The sequence below is a fragment of the Hyperolius riggenbachi genome, chromosome 9 (genome assembly GCF_040937935.1).
Source record: "Hyperolius riggenbachi isolate aHypRig1 chromosome 9, aHypRig1.pri, whole genome shotgun sequence".
In the NCBI taxonomy this organism is placed as follows: domain Eukaryota; kingdom Metazoa; phylum Chordata; class Amphibia; order Anura; family Hyperoliidae; genus Hyperolius; species Hyperolius riggenbachi.
Genome location: NC_090654.1, coordinates 100675647 through 100699553, shown reverse-complemented (window position 1 = coordinate 100699553; position 23907 = coordinate 100675647). Strand labels below are relative to the sequence as shown.

General features: G+C 44.5%; 1 protein-coding gene across 4 annotated transcripts in view; it reads left to right on the top strand.

Annotated features, from left to right (window-relative positions):
• Positions 1–23907, top strand: part of CERS2 (ceramide synthase 2) — a 145442-nt gene that overhangs the window by 94505 nt on the left and 27030 nt on the right. For all 4 annotated transcript variants that reach the window (XM_068253270.1, XM_068253272.1, XM_068253271.1 and 1 more), the window contains 3 exons: positions 1193–1310; positions 9639–9757; positions 16150–16207. In XM_068253270.1, the coding sequence (XP_068109371.1) occupies positions 1193–1310; positions 9639–9757; positions 16150–16207 (295 nt within the window). The remainder of the gene's footprint in view (positions 1–1192; positions 1311–9638; positions 9758–16149; positions 16208–23907) is intronic.

Sequence of the window (23907 nt, the reverse complement as noted above, 5' to 3'; positions counted from 1 at the left end):
GGTTTGAGATGCTTGCATGTTCCAGTATGACTGTTTCTGAAGTTGCCGTGTTTATTCATTATTCAGTCATGTTTGTCACATGCGTGCCTTGAAGTTCTTTGATTACACCAAGCATTCGGGAATCGTTGAATACTGGCATCTGTGTCAGCTTTTATTTACTATAATTTATTATATCTGGGCATAGTGCAAGGTTTACTATCTTGGCTTGTCATGCAACAACCATGCCACAAATGTTGTATCAGATTAAGACCTGGACTCTGACTTGGGCACCTCAGGACATGGTTTCCTTTACAGACCATGTTCAGCCTCAAATTTTTTTTTTATAAAATGCATATGATAGTACATTTGCATCCATAATTGTTACACCATACTTTGTGCACTGCACCTGACCTCTGTACTTTTTTTTGCAATAAATATACTGAAAGTTCCCCCTCCTTTCTTAAAGGGTACTTAAAGTAAAAAAAAAGTCTGTCATGGCACATAGTGATACAGGATTGTGGGGGTCTCGGGATTAAATACTTACGTGATCCAAATTTATTTATCCAGGCAGGTGATCGCTCCACCCCCTCGGCATTGCATCTGTGGTGTGTTTTTCTCAAATCTCTGAGGCTTTGGCCACCACAATTTGTGTTGCTGTGGCCCGCCACCAGCTCGGCAGCTGCAGCCTAATTGGGGACTGTCGTGCTGAGGGCAAGCTGCAGCAAGGCAGGTGGAGGTTTCCAAAGGGGTTCAGCAGACTTTGAAACATGGCCACAACTGCATTCCCGGGGCAGGTCACCTGAGTACTGATTATTTAGAATCAGGTAAGTATTTAAACCTGTGACCTCACGACCGCCTCTCCGTCTGAAAACTTGACTTTAGCCAAAAGTCACATTTTTGAAAGAGTGATTATGATACCAGGAGAGGGAGTGTGTGTGTGTGTGTGTGTGTGTGTGTGTGTGTGTGTGGGGGGGGGGGGGGGGGGGGGGTAGAGGGGTTATTGGAAAGGGGGTTAGTGGGGGTTGGTGGAGAATAAGTAGAACGGACCATGCACAGAAGTATGTGGATCCGGCTTGAACCTAGAGTTCTCGCCTTACCATGTATCCTTTAACACACGTGTCTGTATGATTTGTAGGATGAAGAGTATTTACAGACTGGGTATAGGTAATGGTGTGCAGCGTGTTTATTTATCTGTATTCTATTTCCCTTGCAGCTATGCAGCCACTCCGCTTGCCTGGCTACTAGGTGTGAAAGACAAGGTGAAATTACGTGCTGCCCATAATTCTGTCCTGGAGGCCTTCTACACAAGCTGCTCAAAGCATCCCAAACAGGTAGGATGTCATTGTCCTTACCAGATGTCTGTAAGCACTTTTATTTATTTTTTATAGTGAACATGCAGGCACATGGCTGTTAGTGCTAGCTCTGCCTCCTGCCCTGGAGCTGAGTAGAGCTGGTTAACGAAATGCTAATATTTCTGGCTTACATGCCAACTGCATGCAGTTTGGGATCAGACCAGTCCAAGTCAACAGGACATGCATTGTCCAAATCAGCAGGACATGCATTTGATTAGTCGAAATCAAAGCAGCAGGACACCTGAAGTGAGAGGGATATGTGTGCTGCCTGCCACCCTGCTGATCTCTGTGGATGCAGTAGTGTTTAAATCGCACACTTGAAACAAGCATGCAGCTAATTCAGTCAGGCTTCAGTCAGAAATGTCTGATCTGCATGCATGTTCGGGGTTTATGGCTAAAAGTATCAGAGGCAGAGGATCAGCAAGACAGCCAGGCAACTGGTATTGTTTAACCACTTTTGCCTCCGCTAAAGTATATCTACGTCCTCTGTGACTTCATCCAAGCCACAAGAATGTAGATATACGATTTTTAGCATCAGTGCTGTAAATGATCGGGCGCGCTCCACTCACAGCCTGCTTCTGCACTAGTTGGTCTAACGGAACTGGAGCTTCCTTAGCCCCCCTCCCACACACACACACACACACAGGAACATGCTGCAAGATCCTATGCTCGCAGCTCTGCAGTCAGCCCTGTACGTTTGACTTGATGATGTCATCAAGACGGGACCTGGTGTATACGGCAGTAACTAGTTGACTGCGGAGCTGTGATTAGCGGCCCAGTACGGGGGGGGGGGGGTGTTCTGCCTAGAAGTGGGCACACTGGGGGAGCGAGATAAGTTGGTGAAGCATTAAATTATGCTGGAGGGCCCTAATACTGGGGGACACATTGGGCTCTACTGGGGGAAGACCCAATAATGGTTGCACATCTGTCTATGTATGGGGGGGGGGGGTTAGTACTGGGGGCACATCTGCCTATCTACAGGGAGTGCAGAATTATTAGGCAAATTACTATTTTGACCACATCATCCTCTTTATGCATGTTGTCTTACTCCAAGCTGTATAGGCTTGAAAGCCTACTACCAATTAAGCATATTAGGTGATGTGCATCTCTGTAATGAGAAGGGGTGTGGTCTAATGACATCAACACCCTATATCAGGTGTGCATAATTATTAGGCAACTTCCTTTCCTTTGGCAAAATGGGTCAAAAGAAGGACTTGACAGGCTCAGAAAAGTCAAAAATAGTGAGATATCTTGCAGAGGGATGCAGCTCTCTTAAAATTGCAAAGCTTCTGAAGCGTGATCATCGAACAATCAAGCGTTTCATTCAAAATAGTCAACAGGGTCGCAAGAAGCGTGTGGAAAAACCAAGGAGCAAAATAACTGCCCATTAACTGAGAAAAGTCAAGCGTGCAGCTGCCAAGATGCCACTTGCCACCAGTTTGGCCATCACTGGAGTGCCCAAAAGCACAAGGTGTGCAATACTCAGAGACATGGCCAAGGTAAGAAAGGCTGAAAGACGACCACCACTGAACAAGACACACAAGCTGAAACGTCAAGACTGGGCCAAGAAATATCTCGAAAGACTTTTTCTAGAGATTTTTCTAAGGTTTTATGGACTGATGAAATGAGTCTAGATGGGCCAAATGGATGGGCCCGTGGCTGGATTGGTAAAGGGCAGAGAGCTCCAGTCCGACTCAGACGCCAGCAAGGTGGAGGTGGAGTACTGGTTTGGGCTGGTATCAAAGATGAGCTTGTGGGGCCTTTTCGGGTTGAGGATGGAGTCAAGCTCCACTCCCAGTCCTACTGCCAGTTTCTGGAAGACATCTTCTTCAAGCAGTGGTACAGGAAGAAGTCTGCATCCTTCAAGAAAAACATGATTTTTCATGCAGGACAATGCTCCATCACACGCGTCCAAGTACTCCACCGCGTGGCTGGCAATAAAGGGTATAAAAGAAAAACTAATGACATGGCCTCCTTGTTCACCAGATCTGAACCCCATTGAGAACCTGTGGTCCATCATAAAATGTGAGATTTACAAGGAGGGAAAACAGTACACCTCTCTGAACAGTGTCTGGGAGGCTTGTGGTTGCTGCTGCACGCAATGTTGATGGTGAACAGGTCAAAACACTGACAGAATCCATGGATGGCAGGCTTTTGAGTGTCCTTGCAAAGAAAGGTGGCTATATTGGTCACTGATTTGTTTTTGTTTTGTTTTTGAATGTCAGAAATGTATATTTGTGAATGTTGAGATGTTATATTGGTTTCACTGGTAAAAATAAATAATTTTAAATGGGTATATATTTTTTGTTAAAGTAGTAAAAAAAAAAATGCTGGTTGCATATAATATACTGTAAATAATATTTTAGAGCAAAGTTGAAATGCAGGGTTATATTCCGCTTTAAAGAGGAACTCCAGTGAAAATAATGTAATAAAAAAAAGTGCTTAATTTTTACCATAATTATGTATAAATGATTTAGGCAGTGTTTGCTCATTGTAAAATCTTTCCTCTCCCAGATTTACATTCTGACATGTATTACATGGTGACATTTTTACTGTGGGCAGGTTATGTAGCTGTTTCTAGCTGTTCTGGCCTTGCAGACAGTTGTAAACAGCCATTTCCTGTCTGTGAACATTGTTACATTGTGGCAGTTTGCCCAGAGTACCGTATGGTACCAGAGCCTCTGGTGGGAGGGGTTTCAGCACAAAATCAGTCATACAGCGCCCCCTGATGGTCTGTTTGTGAAAATTATTATATTTCTCATGTAAAAGGGGGTATCAGCTACTGATTGGGATAAAGTTCAATTCTTGGTCGGAGTTTCTCTTTAAGTTGCCTAATAATTATATTATGCACAGTAATAGTCACCTGCACACACAGATATCCCCCTAAAATAGCTAAAACTAAAAACAAACTAAAAACTACTTTCAAAAATATTCAGCTTTGATATTAATGAGTTTTTTTGGGTTCATTGAGAACATGGTTGTTCAATAATAAAATTATTCCTCAAAAATACAACTTGCCTAATAATTCTGCACTGTATGGGGGGGGGGGGGGGGGGTCTAATACTGAGGATACAGCTGACTATACTGGGGGCACATCCAGCTACCTATGAGGGGGGAGAGCTAATTCTCGAGGCACATCTGGCTACCTAAAGTGGGGCCCTTATACTGGGGGCACATTTAGCCATTTATAGGCGGAGGGGGGGGGGGGGGCTGATACTTGGGGGCACATCTGGTTGCCTGTACTGGGGGGAGGGGATCTAGTTATCTATACTGGGGGTAACCAAATACTGGGTGCACACCTGGCTACCTATGGGAGGGTTAATACTGGGGTCACATCTGACTACTTATACTGGGGGGGGGGGGGGGGGGGGGGGCTGACTAATTAATTTATACCATTTGAAATATTTTTTTAATGTTTTCTCAATTCTAAGTGAAAAGTACACACTGTAGCAAAAAGCCACCCTTATTTCAGAAACAAATATCACCACCATAAATTGTGACGGGAACATAATTTTAACTTTATGAAAAACAGGAGAAATGGGAAAATTGTGTTTTTTTTCCTCTACAGTAGCACTTGCTATAAACTGGCTTTGGTAAAAACTGAGATGTATTTTTTTTTTTCGTTCGTTTTTGTTTTTCCAATTTTCACATTAAAATGCATAGAAAACAAAATTGTTCTTGGGGAAAAAATACAGCGAAATGAAAGCCTGGTTTCTCTTGAACAAAAACATGCATATATAATTTAGGTGTCATACAGAGGGATAAAGTTATTGCTGATTAAATGGGGAGATAAATAAAATGTCTAAACTGCTTTGGTCCATATGGGGGAAACCAGGTCTAGATGGAAAGTGGTTAAAGTAGACCTGAACTCTTGCACAGGACAAAAGGAAAACCGAAGTGCCCTCTGTATGTACTGAGAGTTTTATTCCCCCTCGTGTGTCTAATCACAAGTTGTAATTTGATCTCTCGCATGTCACGCAACTGCCATGGCAGATGAGCTCATTTGAAAGCACAGGACAGAATATGTCTGCTTCCATGAATCAGGAAGTAGAAACAGTGCATATTTATTGCAGGATTTGTGTCAGCTGTACAGGTAGCCATACTCTGATAGATTTGTAGCAGATTCTACCATCAGATTTCTGTGAGATGCCTGTTAGGTCTAATCTAACAGGAATCTATCTGATATGTCTGCACAACAACAGAGCAATGTGTGCATCAAACACCAAGCTAAAACCTGATTTATGTGGCTTTGCAAATCTGGCCTAATTGGCTTGATCACGAGGCATTGCTTATGCAAATTAGCAAAATCATGCAAAGGGGGCATGGTGGGCCTCCACACGGCGCTCCTGGTTAGTGCTAATTGTAGCATGAACTAATCCCCACGGGGCAACATTTTGTGGTGTAATCAGGGCCGGCCCTAGACTTTTTGCCGCCTGAGGCAATTTTTTAAAAAAAAATTGCCACCGCCGCCCCTCCCCCCCCCTTGGGGGGGGCCGCTCTGGGGGGCCGCCGAGCTGGAGGGGTAGCTGGCAGGACGGGGGTATTGGGCCAGCGGCGGGGAGGGGGGTCGGACCCCCCCCTCCCTCGCCTGGGTCCCCCGTCCTCCGCTCCCCTCCAGCCTAAATAGACACAGCCGTATATGTAAGAGGCATGGGCGGGGAGGACACTCACCTCTTCCCAGCGTGCGTTCCACTGACGTCACTTCCTGCAGCGTTGCAGGAAGTGATGTCAGTGGAGCGCACGCTGGAGCGAGGAGGAGGTGAGTGTCTCCCCGCCCGTGCCTCTTACATATACGGCTGCGTCTATTTAGGCTGGAGGGGAGTGGAGGACGGGGGACCCAGGCGAGGGAGGGGGGGTCCGACCCCCCCCTCCCCGCCGCTGGCCCAATACCCCCGTCCTGCCAGCTACCCCTCCAGCTCGGCGGGCCGGCTCCCCGCACCCACGGACGGGCGGGTGCCGCCCCTGGAAATTTGCCGCCTGAGGCAAAAGTTTCACCCCGCCTCATGAGCGGGCCGGCCCTGGGTGTAATTAGTTGTAAAACCCTACATATTCTGGCAAGCGAAATCAAATGCAAGTTTGCATGAGCAATGCCTCTTGATGAAGCCAATTGGGCCAAACTTGCTAGGCTAGAAATATCAGGTTTCACTTGGTGCTTGATGCACACACCCTTCTGTGTTGAAATGTATCTGATGTGTGCCGCAAAGTAGGAACAGATTTCCAATAGATATCAGAATGAAATCTATTGAAAATCGATCTAGACAAGACAAGAAATAACATTTATATAGCGCTTTTCTCCTGGCGGACTCAAAGCGCCAGAGCTGCAGCCACTAGGATGCGCTCTATAGGCAGTAGCAGTGTTAGGGAGACTTGCCTAAGGTCTCCTACTGAATAGGTGCTGGCTTACTGAACAGGCAGAGCCGAGATTCGAACCCTGGTCTCCTGTGTCAGAGCCCTTAACCATTACACCATCCAGTGGCCATACACTTATAGATTTACAGCAGATTCTACCATCAGATAGATTTCTGTCAGATGCCTATCAAGTCTGATGTGTGCCACACACTAGGAACAGATTTCCAATAGATTTCAGACTGAAATCTTTTAAGAATTAAAGGTGCCCATACACTCCTCAGATTAGCAGCAGATAGAGAAGAAATGCATCTGATGATCTATCTGATGCGGTTTTAGAACATTTTTTACCAGGATAGAATTCCAATAGATTTCAGTTTAAAATCTATTGAAATTCAACCTGATGGCATTTTTTTGCCATCAGATTTCCATTAGGGCCAATGCAAACTGATAAGCAATCTCATCAGATCGACCTAGATTTTCCACCCTGCCAGTTCGATGGAAATACGTCGAAATCGATCGAAATCGGCCGTCGATCGGTCGATTGGCCAACCGATTTGCAATCGATCGATCGATTTTGATCGATTGGTCGGCCAGAAAATCGGCTGAATGTATGGGCCCCTTTAATCTATTGGAACTCAATTGAAAATCAATCTAAATGCATTATTGGACCATTAGATCCAATGCAACTCTATGGGCCATTGATTTGCTGCCAGCAGCAGATTGACCTAGATCTTCCATCCTGTCAGATAGATCAAATCGATCGAAATCGGCCACAAATTGATCGATCGGGAATGATTTCCAATCGATCGATTTGATTAAATCGATCGAAGGCTGGAATCGGCCAGTGTATGGGCCCCTTAAAGTGGATCCGAGACTAACTTTGCATAATTGTGTTCTTTTCCTATTGTTTATAGGGCATTCCTCAAGCCAAATACTTTTTTGTTTTAATACGCTAATTCCCTATAAACTAAACAATCCTCGCCCACAGATTTTCAGAGAGCCTTGGCATTTTCAGACAGTAGCAAGGGCTCATGGGAGCTCAGCCTGGGCAGGAGGAGGGGGAGGTATTACTAGCCAGAGATGTCAGAGGCAGAGGGGAGGAGGAGGAGGAGGAGGGGGGATTAGGTTTTTTTCACAGGCTGCAGATAAGCTTGACTATGTGTAATGTTTACAAACAACATGGCTGCTGTCATCGTATCACAGGAAGAAATAATCATATTCTATTGACGCTGTTTGCAGCTAGATTTGCTGTGTAAACTTAAAGGGGAACTGAAGAGAGGGATATGGAGGCTGTCATGTTTATTTCCTTTTAAGTAATACCAGTTACCTGTCAGCCCTGCTGATCCTCTGCCTCTAATACTATTAGCCATAGCCCCTGAACAAGCATTCAGCAGATCAGGTGTTTCAGTGGCTCAGACTTTAAAGTCAGATCAGACAAGACTAGCTGCATGCTTGTTTCTGGTTTTATTCAGATACTACTGCAGAGAAATAGACCAGCAGGGCTGCCAGGCAACTTATATTGCTTAAAAGGAAATAAACATGACCGCCTCCATATACCTCTCTCTTCAGTTCCCCTTTAAGATGAGCTATATAGACAAGTTACTTGTTAAAGTTTTTCACCTCGGATCCGCTTTAAAGGCATTACTGAACCATTAGATCCAATGCAACCCTATGGGCCATTGATCTGCTGCCAGCAGTAGATCGACCTGGATTTACCATATTTTTTGTTTAAAGGTTATTAGGCTGTTGCATATCTTTTTAGAGCAGAAGGGACGTTCTGAGTTCAGGTCCACTTTAAAGTTTTAAACTCTGACAAAATATTCAGTTTTCCTACTGTTTATAACCCATACAATTATCATATTTGCTTTTGTGCTCAAGTATTATTCATATAGAAATTATAAGTTCACAAAGTTCCGTTTATATCAAGTGAAGAATGTAAACACAAGATAAGGTTGTCACCAGTTTGGATGCGGCTGCCCCTGCAGGAGAAAAAGTCAGCCCTGTGATTTAACCCTTTGAATGCTGTTTTACTTTAAAAAAAAATAGTATATTATATGCTGTAAGTAATCTTTTAGAGCAAAGAAGAAATGTTGGGTTTCATTCCACTTTAAGAGGAAATAAATGGAAGCTGCCATATCCCTCTCACTTCAGGTGTCCTTTTAAAGTGAACCTGAAGTGAGGTGTATCAAGGCTGCCATATTTTTTCAGTTTGAAACAAATTTCCTGGCTGCCGTGCTGATCCTCTGTCTCTAATACTTTTAGCCATAAACCCTGAATAAGCATGCAAATAAGTTGTTTCTGACAAGAAGCTACATGCTTGGTCCAGGTGAATAATTCAGCCACTATTGCAGCCAAAGAGACCAGCAGGACTGCCAGGCAACTGGTATAACTGTATTTAAGAGGAAATAAATATGGAAGCCACACAGACTGTAGATATACCACCTGAAATGATCCTGGGCCCGATCATGAATTCAGGTGAGAAGGATCCAAGGTGTGTACATAGCTTAATTAATGCAGAGTGTGGTTGTGTTAATGGGCTACAGAATTTCTTGCAGGCAAACACCTCTACTTGCTAAAGGCCGTATACACGCCTTATTTTAAGTCTGCTGAGACGGTTATCCTCGACCACCTCAGCTGATAATCAGGTGTGTGTATGGCAACCGCCAACCCCCAACTCGCGAGCAATCCACCCGGCGGATCTATTCAACCCCAGCGACGCAGATCCCATTGTTTGCACCACTCCCCATTACGTCACGCACATGCCGCTATTTTTTCCTTCATCGCCCCCCCTTCAAAGCATCGCACGTGTTGTGCTGCAGCCCGGCCCAGCGGTGTCGCCCACCTGACGGGACAGCTGTCAAAGGTTCACTCCTTAATTAGTGATTTTCAGTTAAACCTCTCTGGTCAGCAGGCGCACAGTGTCTGTATTTATGAGCTGCTTTGCTTTTTCTCTTTCAGGGTGATTTGGAGACCCTATCAAAATCCAGTAAGCTTACGGTTCGCCAGGTGGAAAGATGGTTTCGGCGGCGGAGAAATCAGGACCGGCCCAGTTTACAGAAGAAGTTCCGAGAAGCCAGGTACTGATAATCTAAGTTGTGTTATGCTAGGGCAACGTCATACAGCAAGGCAGACTGTATTAAAGGTTCAGTAACATGTAATTTATACTCTTATGTATTTTATGTCTAAAGCACCCACCGCACTGTACAGCACTGTGCAGATTACAAATAAGTACAAACTATGACACAGAAGGAGAGGAGGACCCCACCCCATCATGTTTGTAGTTCAGAAGGTGGAGGAACATGGTAAACAATAGGTACAGGAAATGGAATTTGTGGTTACTCAGTGACAGAGTTAGAGTAAGGACACGATGGTGGGATTTTATAGCCAGATTGAATGTTACAAGAATGGGTTGAGGGAAGAGGTTCCAGAGTGCGGAAGAAGCCCTGGAGAAGTTCATGGAGTTTGTGACTGAGGTAGACTGTAGTAGATTACTGCATATTCCTTATGGGTATATCTCTTTGAGGCCAGAGATATGGCTGGAACGGGCTGTAGTGACTTAGAGGAAAAATGTAGCCACTTTAATTTCATTCTCAGATTAAATGGAAGTCCATTGAGAATTGCAGAGATGAGCAGTTATTGTGTGTAGCGTATGTGCAATTGACATATTTACAAATGTAAAATTTCCTCAACATATCATTGCTTTGACTAGAATTACCTTATAACCTTCTATTAAGTGGAATTGCAGTAAGAGCGATGGGTCAGTCCAGCTGGTTTGTGTGTGCGTGTATGCGCAATGGGTCAGTCCAGCTGGTTTGTGTGTGCGCAATGGGTCAGTCCAGCTGGTTTGTGTGTGCGCAATGGGTCAGTCCAGCTGGTTTGTGTGTGCGTGTATGCGCAATGGGTCAGTCCAGCTGGTTTGTGTGTGCGCAATGGGTCAGTCCAGCTGGTTTGTGTGTGCGCAATGGGTCAGTCCAGCTGGTTTGTGTGTGCGCAATGGGTCAGTCCAGCTGGTTTGTGTGTGCGCAATGGGTCAGTCCAGCTGGTTTGTGTGCGCGCACTTATCAATGCTGGGTGGATTGTAGAGTTTTACCCTGGATAGACAGACACTGCATTAATTGAGATGAGATTTTGAAAGCCGTTACTTGAAGTCAATGGAACAGAGACACTTGGCACCATCTTTGTAATGAATAGCTCTTTTATTTCATGGATAGAAACATAAGTAGCAACATTTCTGAGCGTAGGTAAGAGATTCTTTTTCAAGTCATTCATATGCGTAATGAAACATATGAACGAACATCCATAATTTATATGCAACAAACACCACAATCAGCCAATTGGTTGGTGCTTGTTGTATATAAATTGCGGAGGTTCCTTCATATGTTTCCAGGGCTGTAGAGTTGGAGTCAAAGCAATTTTGCGTACCTGGAGTTGGAGTCTGAGTCGGTGGTTTTATAAACGAAGGAGTCGGATAGTTTCTGTACAAAATCCACAGCCCTGGTAAGTATTAGACTAAGGAGTCGGAGTCGATGAGTCGGAGCCATTTTGAGTACCTGGAGTTGGAGTCAATGGCTTCATAAACTAAGCTGTCAGAGTTGGAGTCGGATGATTTTTGTACCGACTCCACAGCCCTGTATGCTCCAAAACGTTTCTACTTCTGTTTTTATCCCTGAAATATAAGAGCTAATCATAAGAAGATGGTGCCAGCGTCTCTGTTCCCATGAAATTGATGGGCTGCAATGCTGTGTAGTCCCCGCTGAGGCACATCGATCCAATTTTGAAGATTGCTGCTGTGCTCCTCTACTCCTATTTTTGTCTGTTATTTGAAGTTAATGGCTTTATTTTTTTTCTTGCTGCAATGGGTAAATTATGATAAAATAGGCTTTTGCTGCAGATTTTCTTTGTGCCTGCCTTGATAAATCTGCCCCAGACAGAAGTCTATCAGCAGTAAACCAGTAGCTGCAGTAGCGATCGAGCAAAATTTTCCGTCTGGACCGAACCTGGATGGAAATCGGTCGATCGGTCAACATTTGTGTTAATGATTTCACAGCAGATTCGATCAGTGATCAAATCTGTTTTATATTGATGGGAAATCAATCTAGTGTGTGGGTACCTTTTTCGAGGCACAGGGTCAGCAGGATAGCCAGGCAACCGACGGAACGGCACGGAGGGCGCGGACGGCGTCCTCCGTGTCCACCAAAGTTATACAGGTATCTAACTTTTTTATTTTTTGGGGGAACATTTGGCCTCGGAAGTCCTTTAAAAGGGAATAAATATGGCAGCCTCCATATCCCTCTCGCTTAAGTTGTTTAATTGATTTGAGTATTAGAAAGCTGTCACTTTAAAGATCAGTGTATTTTTTGCATAGGGATCGGTTGCCTCTATGGTGATGGCTGCAAACAAGTCACTGTTAGCATGCTGGGAAGTAACCATTGCTGACAATGCCTTGTAAGCATCAGCAGAAGTTGTGATTGTGATATTGGGTGTAACCTGGCAACCAGGTGATTACCTCTTAAGACGTTTTACTGTAATTTGGAATTATGTTACACAGCGACCTAAATGGCATTATGTATGGTGACTGAGCCTCAGTGCTTCATATAGATCTATAGCTATTATAGTATGAATTACGCATTGTCTTCATTAACCCATCTAAAACGAGAGTGGGACAGAGAGAAGTGCTGTGCTTATAGGACTCAGAACCGCCTCGTGCGCATCTTCATTGATTCATTATTTTTTTTTTTATTTTTTTTTTTGAAGATTCTTTATTTAAAGATTTTTCATTATAAAGGATAACGTCAAATGAAACATGCTGGTGGCAAGGTGATATAGAACAGCAAACGAAGGATATTCCGCTACACCATGGGTAGGGTATAAAAGAATGCTTCAATTTTATTGACACATCAGAAGATACACACAAGGCTCACGCGTATCGGAGCTCAGAAAGGCTCCTTAATCATAGCCTTATGATATAGAACATTAAAGAGAACATCATATGATAACAAACAAAATAGACATGTATAGCATACAACATGTTTGCAAAGAGTAGAGTACATCTTGTGATATATTGATGGGAGGCTCTATGTGAGGTGGCAAACCAGCGCCACCGGAAGTTAGATTAGTCGGTCTCTAACTCACTGAATAAAAGTGCAATCAAAGTCTAGAGCAGGGTGGGGCGAGAGGTAACCCTAAATTAAGGGCAAGAAATATAGGCGTTTGATTCACGGCCCTCAGGTAAGTGATAGAGCTTAACAAAGGAACTCCTGGGGCCCAGTTGGATCAATCCACCAGGGGGACTAGAGGCAGAAGATTGGAGAGGGTATGATTGGGTACCTCTGCCTTTCCCCGCTCTATAGACCTAAAAGGAGAACCCATTTAAGTGTGTTGCGAGGAGATGTACCGTCTGGCAACATAGAGGAAAGTGACATCAAGAGGAAGGAGACCTAAAAACCGGACTCCCCTAATCCAGAATATCACTGAGAAGAGTGTAAAGAGTTGTAGGAAATGAGGAGAGAAAATAAGGGGGAAGGGGGAGAAAAGAGTAGTCTGGCTCACCTGCAGGGTCCCAGAAATGCCCCGAGGGTCCATCCTATATGGTGCTAAGAGTAAATGCATGTTCCAAGTTTTTCAATACTGAATGCCAAAGGGGAGAGAAGTGGTCCAGGAAGAGATGTTAGGCGATTGCTATGGCCTCTCTGTATTCAGCTGTCTCAACAAACATACTCCAGTGTATCCATGTCTGTTTGTATGCCTCTTCCCTGTTATGTATAGTGTGGGTCATGGATTCCATGAGGCTAATCGTGTTTATTTCAGTAATATTCAGAGATTGAGGATTATTTTAACTGAATTTGTATGGTTCATGTGTATAAAATAAAGAGTATATAGTCCCAACACCTCAGTATGTTACATGGGAGCCGCAGCCCATGCACCACCTGATTAATATTCTTTTGTACAGTGGTGCTTGGAAGTTTGTGAACCCTTCAAAATGTTCTATATTTTTATATGAATGTGACCTCAAATCTCATCTATTGTTAAAGGAGTATTTGAGAAAAAACAGTTTAAAACCTCCCCGGCGTTCAATTTTCCCAGGATTTCTTTGCAAAAAGTGATAAAATTTATTTTTAAAACTTTTTTTCCTGTAACTTGCCAAAATGTGTCAAGCAAGGGTCTAGTATACAGTGCAGGAGAGTATTAATGTGTATGCACGTTTATACTGTTCACAGCATGTTTTTATAGATGGACATTTCTGTCCATACCGCTGGAGAGGTTAAAGGACAACTGAAGTAAGAGGTATATGGAGGCTGGTGGAGTCCAAACTCTTTAAAGGGATACTTAAGCCTAAGAAAAAAAAATCCATTTTACTCTCCAGGGTCTTCTACCAGCCCCCTGAGCTGTCCCGTGCCCTCGCAGTCACTCACGGATCCTCCTGTCTCCTGCTGCCAGCTACTTCACTTTTCGGCCGACAGGCTTATTGCGCCGGTCTCCTCCTACGAGTTCCTGTCCGCAATGCAGGTCTGTGCAGGACGCTATTGCGAACGGGAACACATAGAAGGAGATGCTGTGGCCTGTCTGCAAAATGAAAGTGGCTGGCGGCGGGGGACAGGAGGATCCGAGAGCGACTGCGGGGGCACGGGGACGGCTGCAGGGGGCTGGTAGAAGCCCCAAGAGAGTAAAACAATTTTTTTTTTCCCTGGCTTAAGTGCCTCTTTAAGCTGGGTACACACCATGCTATTTTTACTTCACATCCCATTAGAGCAAGTGATTAATTGGATATTTAGATCTGACATCAATCAGAGAGAATGGCTACCAAACACCACACCCTTTGCAATGTGTTTTTTTTTTTTTTTTTTTTTTACCCCCAAATTCCAATCAGATTTCTGATTGTTTTTCCGATTGGATATCAATTGAAAATGGAGTGAAAGGACATATGCACGGAACGATAGCCAGTATTTTTTCTATCATTTCTGATCTCCTTTGATTGAGAGTATAGCTGCAATGCTGCTCACAAAGAATTAATCTCTAAACAGCAGAGGGAGGAGGTGGGTGGAGCCAGGCAATCTGCTCTTTGGTAAAGAGTGCTGTGTTTGATGGGGGGACACCCACTCTTCTGCCAGATGTTTTCTCAGTGGTTCCTGGTCTAAATTACTGACTTTTTAAAAGCGAAATTCTCTGAAATGTCTGCATCAGATATGAAAATTGCATTCGTTATGACTCTGTCCTATGTTAAAAATTGTTAGTGCCCCAAATATATATGTAAACAACCCCCTCTTCTTCTTTTTTTTTTTTTTTTTTTTAACTAAAAGTGGTCTCTATATGTCCCCATTTTTTAAATTGTATTATTATTATTTTGCCTGGTCTGTGCGCCTTTGCTGTACTGTGCTGTGCCAGCAGGATTGTGGAAAGTTTTTTTTTTTGTTTTTGTTTTTTTTCCTTGCTACAGTAACAAGCTTGCAGGAACATCCCATTTCAGATAAGATTAGGACACTATGACCTTAAAGAGAACCAGAGGCAGATGTATTAAATCTTAATAGGTCCCAGAGGCATGTCAAGATTTAATACATCCGCCTCGGATTCTCTTTAATCCACTTACCCCCCCTCGCTTTCCAGAGTTTAGACAGTGATGTAAATCTGTTATTCAGGTGATGTTGGGAGGGTCAGTAATCTGTAACATAAGCAGTAAATTGACACTGAGCTAGGTTGTTAGTCTTGTCGCTTTTGGCATCACAGACAAACATTAAAAATGGAAACCAGCAGTTTTTTTTTTTTTTTTTCAGGTCACATTTCTCATAAAGCTGATCTTGAAATCTAAAATCAGTATAGCTAAGCTAAATAAATTTCTTATTGGATTATTTATTTGTATTTTGTTCAGTTAATATGGAGTTTCATCCCACTTTTAACAATTGGGATTACAGTGTCCTAGAGCAGTATATAACCAGAAGGAATAGCACTTGCAGAGTCCTGGCAGAGCAGTGAGTAATGGATACCAGGGATTTGAATCATAAGCTACGTGATCCGATGACAGGAGCAGCACAAATGCCCATTTAGCTGGATGAGGTCACTCTAGTAGATCTTGCCAAGCCTTGGTACATCTCTCCTTTGTCATGCAGTGATGAAAGTTCTTCTCTGCCATTAGTCTTGGGTGTGAAGGTGACACTAACGGATTTGTTGTAAAGATAGAAATGATAGACTGTGTTGCTGGGTGCACACAATGAGGTTTTTTTGGGGGGCAGATTTACTTTCTGATCGATTTCCATTCACTTCTATGAGAAAATCGATCAGAAAAATTATCAAAATCGGAATAGTCTTATCAGTCTGCCGACAGCTTGTACACGCGTGCTACTGTCGGCAGAATGACTGCTCCGCTGGAGGGTCTGACGGACCCGTCTTTGGTAAAAATCGGGCATGGCATGAACACCATTGTCAGCTGTTGGTTGATGTGTTTGACCTTTCTGAGATATCTGCATTCTTTTCACAGTTGGAGATTCACCTTTTATCTTATTGCTTTCATTGCTGGCATTGCAGTCCTTATAGACGTAAGTAGCACATTTTATACCATATAAGATATAGCACATATCCTCTGTTAAATGGGAACTTTGCTTTTCTAAAATGCACATAAACCTATTAAACGAACGACGGGATGCTTTAATGCGTATCTGAACTTTTGTCCTGGAGAGAAGGATGAGAAGCTATACAATAAAGCCTCATCCACATGCTTGGGGATCTCAACTGAGGTCGGGCTGTCGCTGGAGACGCAATGGAGAGCGTTTTTCACAACGTTTTAGTTTTGTTTTTGTTTTTTTAAATGCTCCCATTGACTTGCATTAAAATCGAGGCAAAATTGCGGTGATCGTGATTTATTTAATTTTTTTGAACAAATCACAATCTCTGCTGTTTTGCAGCAATTTTAATGCAAGTCAATGAAAGCATTTTTTTTTTTTTTTTATAAACGAAAACATCTCGAGAAACGCTTGACCGGGCTCTCAAGAATCTAACTTGTGCATCGATTTTTTTAGAACATTCAATCAAATGATCAAATTCGCTTGATATTGATAAAAAATATCAACCTGTGCATGGCCACCTTATCTCAAGGTGCAAAAAGAAAGGAGGGGCATTCTGAGTATCTTGCATAAACACTTTAACCACTTCCCGACCGCCGTATGTACAATTGGCGGCCGGGAAGTGCACCCCGCAAGGACCGCCGTATTGACAAATGGCGGCGGTCCTTGTAGGGGCATGGGTGGAGCGATCGCGTCATCCGTGACGCGATCCTCCGCCTCCGCCTGGCGCCGCTCACCCGCCGCAACATCCCGCCGGCCATACGGAAGCGCCGGCGGGATGTTAACCCGACGATCGCCGCATACAAAGTGTATAATACACTTTGTAATGTTTACAAAGTGTATTATACAGGCTGCCTCCTGCCCTGGTGGTCCCAGTGTCCGAGGGACCACCAGGGCAGGCTGCAGCCACCCTAGTCTGCACCAAGCACACTGATTTTTTACCCCCCCTGCCCCAGATCGTCCACAGCACCCATCAGACCCCCCCCCCCCCTGCCCACCCCCCAGACCCCTGTTTGCACCCAATCACCCCCCTAATCACCCATCAATCACTCCCTGTCACTATCGGTCAACGCTATTTATTTTTTTATCCCCCCCCCCTGCTCCCTGCCCCCTCCTCATCACCCCCCACCGCTCAGATTCTCCCCAGACCCCCCCCAGACCACCCCACCCCCCCTGTTTACTGTATGCATCTATCCCCCTGATCACCTGTCAATCACCTGTCAATCACCCGTCAATCACCCCCTGTCACTGCCACCCATCAATCAGCCCCTAACCTGCCCCTTGCGGGCAATCTGATCACCCCCCCACACCAATAGATCGCCCGCAGATCCGACATCAGATCACCTCCCAAATCCATTGTTTACATCTATTCTCTCCTCTAAACACCCACTAATTACCCATCAATCACCCCCTATCACCACCTGTCACTTTTACCTATCAGATCAGACCCTAATCTGCCCCTTGCGGGCACCCAATCACCCGCCCACACGCTCAGATTGCCCTCTGACCCCCCCCTTATCAATTCACCAGTGCATTAATTACATCTGTTCTTCCCTGTAATAACCCACTGATCACCTGTCAATCACCTGCCAATCACCTATCACCCATCAATCACCCCCTGTCACCCCCTGTCACTGCCACCCATCAATCAGCCCCTAACCTGCCCCTTGCGGGCAATCTGATCACCCACCCACACCATTAGATCGCCCGCAAACCCGCCGTCAGATTACCTCCCAAATGTATCGTTTACATCTGTTATCTTCTCTAAACACCCACTAATTACCCATCAATCACCCATCAATCACCCCCTATCACCACCTGTCACTGTTACCTATCAGATCAGACCCTAATCTGCCCACCCAATCACCCGCCCACACGCTCAGATTGCCCTCAGACCCCCCCCTTATCAATTCGCCAGTGCATTAATTACATCTGTCCTTCCCTGTAATAACCCACTGATCACCTGTCAATAACCTGCCAATCACCTATCACCCATCAATCACCCCCTGTCACCCCCTGTCACTGCCACCCAACAATCAGCCCCTAACCTGCCCCTTGCGGGCAATCTGATCACCCACCCACACAAATAGATCGCCCGCAGATCCGATATCAGATCACCACCCAAGCGCAGCGTTTACATCTATTCTCTCCTCTAAACACCCACTAATTACCCATCAATCACCCCCTATCACCACCTGTCACTGTTACCCATCAGATCAGACCCTAATCTGCCCCTTGCGGGCACCCAATCACCCGCCTACACGCTCAGATTGCCCTCAGACCCCCCCTTATCAATTCGCCAGTGCAATATTTACATCTGTCCTTCCCTGTAATAACCCACTGATCACCTGTCAATCACCTGCCAATCACCTATCACCCATCAATCACCCCCTGTCACTGCCACCCGTCAATCACCCCCTGTCACTGCCACCCATCAATCACCCGCTGTCACTGCCACCCATCAATCAGCCCCTAACCTGCCCCTTGCAGGCAAACTGATCACCCACTCACACCAATAGATCGTCCGCAGATCCGACATCAGATCACCACCCAAGCGCAGTGTTTCCATCTATTCTCTACCCTAAACACCCACTAATTACCCATCAATCACCCCCTGTCACTGCTACCTATCAGATTAGACCCCTATCTGCCCCTAGGGCACTCAATCACCCGCCCACACCCTCAGAATGCCCTCAGACCCCAGCCCTGATCACCTCGCCAGTGCATTGCTTGCATCTATTCCCCCCTCTAATCACACCTTGAGACACCCATCAATCACCTCCTGTCACCCCCTAGCACACCTACCCATCAGATCAGGCCCCAATTTGCCCCGTGTGGGCTCGTGATCACTCGGCCAAACCCTCAGATCCCCCTCAGACCCCCTTCCGATCACCTCCCCAGTGCATTGATTGCATCTATTTTCCCCTCTAACCACCCCCTGAGACACCCATCAATCACCTCCTGTCACCCCCCTAGCACTCCTATCCATCGGATCAGGCCCTGTCATCTAAAAGGCCACCCTGCTTATGACCGGTTCCACAAAATTCGCCCCCTCATAGACCACCTGTCATCAAAATTTGCAGATGCTTATACCCCTGAACAGTCATTTTGAGACATTTGGTTTCCAGACTACTCACGGTTTTGGGCCTGTAAAATGCCAGGGCGGTATAGGAACCCCACAAGTGACCCCATTTTAGAAAAAGACACCCCAAGGTATTTTGTTAGGTGTATGACGAGTTCATAGAAGATTTTATTTTTTGTCAAAAGTTAGCGGAAATTAATTTTTATTGGTTTTTTTTCACAAAGTGTCATTTTTCACTAACTTGTGACAAAAAATAAAATCTTCTATGAACTCGCCATACACCTAACAGAATACCTTGGGGTGTCTTCTTTCTAAAATGGGGTCACTTGTGGGGTTCCTATACTGCCCTGGCATTTTAGGGCCCCTAAACCGCGAGGAGTAGTCTAGAAAACAAATGCTTCAAAATGATCTGTGAATAGGACGTTGGGCCCCTTAGCGCACCTAGGCTGCAAAAAAGTGTCACACATGTGGTACCGCCGTACTCAGGAAAAGTAGTATAATGTGTTTTGGGGTGTATTTTTACACATACCCATGCTGGGTGGGAGAAATTTCTATGTAAATGGACAATTGTGTGTAAAAAAATCAAACAATTGTCATTTACAGAGATATTTCTCCCACTTAGCATGGGTATGTGTAAAAATACACCCCAAAACGCATTATACTACTTCTCCTGAGTACGGCGGTACCACGTGTGGCACTTTTTTACACCCTAAGTACGCTAAGGGGCCCAAAGTCCAATGAGTACTAGGATTTCACAGGTCATTTTGCGACATTTGGTTTCAAGACTACTCCTCACGGTTTAGGGCCCCTAAAATGCCAGGGCAGTATAGGAACCCCACAAATGACCCCATTCTAGAAAGAAGACACCCAAAGGTATTCCGTACGGAGTATGGTGAGTTCATAGAAGATTTTATTTTTTGTCACAAGTTAGCGGAAAATGACACTTTGTGAAAAAAAAAACTATTAAAATCAATGTCCGCTAACTTGTGACAAAAAAATAAAAACTTCTATGAACTCACCATACTCCTAACGTAATACCTTGGGGTGTCTTCTTTCTAAAATGGGGTCATTAGTGGGGTTCCTATACTGCCCTGGCATTTTAGGGGCCCTAAACCGCGAGGAGTAGTCTTGAAACAAAAATGACCTGTGAAATCCTAAAGTTACTCATTGGACTTTGGGCCCCTTAGTGCAGTTAGGGTGCAAAAAAGTGCCACACATGTGGTATCGCCGTACTCGGGAGAAGTAGTATAATGTGTTTTGGGGTGTATTTTTACACATACCCATGCTGGGTGGGAGAAATACCTCTGTAAATGACAATCTTTTGATTTTTTTACACACAATTGTCCATTTACAGAGGTATTTCTCCCACCCAGCATGGGTATGTGTAAAAATACACCCCAAAACACATTGTACTACTTCTCCCGAGTATGGCGATACCACGTGTGGCACTTTTTTGCACCCTAACTGCGCTAAAGGGCCCAAAGTCCAATGAGTACCTTTAGGATTTCACAGGTCATTTTGAGAAATTTCGTTTCAAGACTACTCCTCACGGTTTAGGGCCCCTAAAATGCCAGGGCAGTATAGGAACCCCACAAATGACCCCATTTTAGAAAGAAGACACCCCAAGGTATTCCGTTAGTAGTATGGCGAGTTCATAGAAGATTTTATTTTTTGTCACAAGTTAGCGGAAATTGATTTTAATTGTGTTTTTTCACAAAGTGTCTTTTTCCGCTAACTTTTGACAAAAAATAAAATCTTCTATGAACTCACCATACTCCTAACGGAATACCTTGGGGTGTCTTCTTTCTAAAATGGGGTCATTTGTGGGGTTCCTATACTGCCCTGGCATTTTAGGGGCCCTAAACCGTGAGGAGTAGTCTTGAAACGAAATTTCTCAAAATGACCTGTGAAATCCTAAAGGTACCCATTGGACTTTGGGCCCTTTAGCGCAGTTAGGGTGCAAAAAAGTGCCACACATGTGGTATCGCCGTACTCAGGAGAAGTAGTATAATGTGTTTTGTGGTGTATTTTTACACATACCCATGCTGAGTGGGAGAAAGATCTCTGTAAATGGACAATTGTGTGTTATAAAAATTAACAAATTGTCATTTACAGAGATATTTCTCCCACCCAGCATGGGTATGTGTAAAAATACACCCCAAAACACATTATACTACTTCTCCTGAGTACGGCAATACCACATGTGTGGCACTTTTTTGCAGCCTAACTGCGCTAAGGGGTCCAAAGTCCAATGAGCACCTTTAGGCTTTACAGGGGTGCTTACAATTTAGCACCCACCAAAATGTCAGGACAGTAAACACACCCCACAAATGACCCCATTTTGGAAAGTAGACCCTTCAAGGTATTCAGAGAGGGGCATGGTGAGTCCGTGGCAGATTTCATTTTTTTTGTCGCAAGTTAGAAGAAATGGAAACTTTTTTTTTTTTTTTTTTCTCACAAAGTGTCATTTTCTGCTTACTTGTGACAAAAAATATCTTCTATGAACTCACTATGCCTCTCAGTGAATACTTTGGGATGTCTTCTTTCCAAAATGGGGTAATTTGGGGGGTATTTATACTATCCTGGAATTCTAGCCCCTCATGAAACATGACAGGGGGTCAGAAAAGTCATAGATGCTTGAAAATGGGAAAATTCACTTTTTGCACCATAGTTTGTAAACGCTATAACTTTTACCCAAACCAATAAATATACACTGAATGGGTTTTTTTTAATCAAAAACATGTTTGTCCACATTTTTCGCGCTGCATGTATACAGAAATTTTACTTTATTTGAAAAATGTCAGCACAGAAAGTTAAAAAAATCATTTTTTTGCCAAAATTCATGTCTTTTTTGATGAATATAATAAAAAGTAAAAATCGCAGGAGCAATCAAATAGCACCAAAAGAAAGCTTTATTAGTGACAAGAAAAGGAGCCAAAATTCATTTAGGTGGTAGGTTGTATGAGCGAGCAATAAACCGTGAAAGCTGCAGTGGTCTGAATGGAAAAAAAGTGGCCGGTCCTTAAGGGGTAGAAAGCCCTAGGTCCTCAAGTGGTTAATGTGTTCCCTGCCAGGCAGGTCTCACCTGATGTCTAGATGGCTGGCACAGCGTACTCAGCCAAAGTGCGCTTGTGTCTCTCTTGGCCGAGCTGGCGACTGAGCTTTCCAAGATCCGGCTGAGGTTCGCGTGGTTAGGGCGACGTTACTCTCTGGGCTTCCTCCTGCATTGGCGCAGTCATGGAAACCAGGACGCTCGCTCTGTGTTAGCATAATTTACATAGCGAGCAGCACCTGGACGTTACGACGGTGGCTGATATGGATCAAAGGGGAGACTGCTGCAGAGACAGCGGTATATAAGCGTACAGGGGCAAGGATAAAGATAAAGGGTTTTATTTAAAATAGACAAAGGCGGTATGGCATGCAGTTTCTCAACGAGCACGCCAAAACCCCCCAACGCTGTCCCTCCAAATGTAAGTGTGCCCCGTGCAAATGTATACATTAGCTCTCTGTTGCCTCCGCTTGTCCCTCGCTAGCTTTCGGGATTCCGTCTGCATACATGCACGCCTCACATACGTGCGCCATTGCTAGGAAACGCACCACGTATGCAGAGACGGAATCCCGGAAGCCAGCAGGTGACAAGTGGAGGCTGCATAGAGGTAATGTACACATTTGCACTGGGACATTTACATTAGGGAGGCACAGCGTTGGGGCGGCGAGGTGGCGGATGAGGCGCACAAGGCTGATTCCAGATCGATTTCAGCCTGAAATTGATCGGGAATTGACCTGTGGTGTATGGGCAGCTGAAAATCTCTCTCATCAGATTTGTCTCTTGGTCGAATCTGCCCATACATTGCTAGATGTATGGCTACCTTTAGTGGCGGTGCAGGTGGAGCCGGTGTAGTTAAATCTGTTGTCAGGATTAAAGTCAATGGAAACCTGGAAAAAGAAGAAAAATCAAATATAATACTTACCTAAGCAGAGTGAAGGCTCTTGGGCCCTATAGAGCCTTCCCGCTCCTCTCACGGTCCCCTGGTTGCAACGCTGGCTCCCCCGTTTGAATCCATCGCAGAAGGCAGCTCCTGAAGTCAGACAGCTTTGTACTGCGCAGACGTGAGCGTGCAAGAGAGGATGCTCGCACAGGTGCAGTACGGAGTCACCCTTCTTCTGGAACACTTTGGCTCCTGAATACTTTCGAAACCTGCAGCGGCAAAGAGCAGTATTTGACCGATCGGTCGAATACTGCTACAGGGGGTGACTGCGCTAAAACGAGAGATCTGTATGAGCAGGAAGTCTATAGGACCTTGCCTTTCCTTGAGTAAATGTTTGATTTTTGTTTTTTTTCCAGATTCCTAATGACTTTAAACATTCACAGACAAAGGCATAGGTTTAACTTCACCTGGCCTCGAAGCGGTTAAAGTCTTGAAATGACAAAATGTAGGACTTTTTCCTGACCAGCTTCGTTTTAGATCAGAATATGGTATTGTCATTTAGTGTTCCCTTATAAGGTACCCTGTGGTTCTTTTAATTTCAATCTATGCTGAACAGAAATGGCACCTGTGATTTAAACAAAAGTTTACGGAAATGCTTGTGGTTT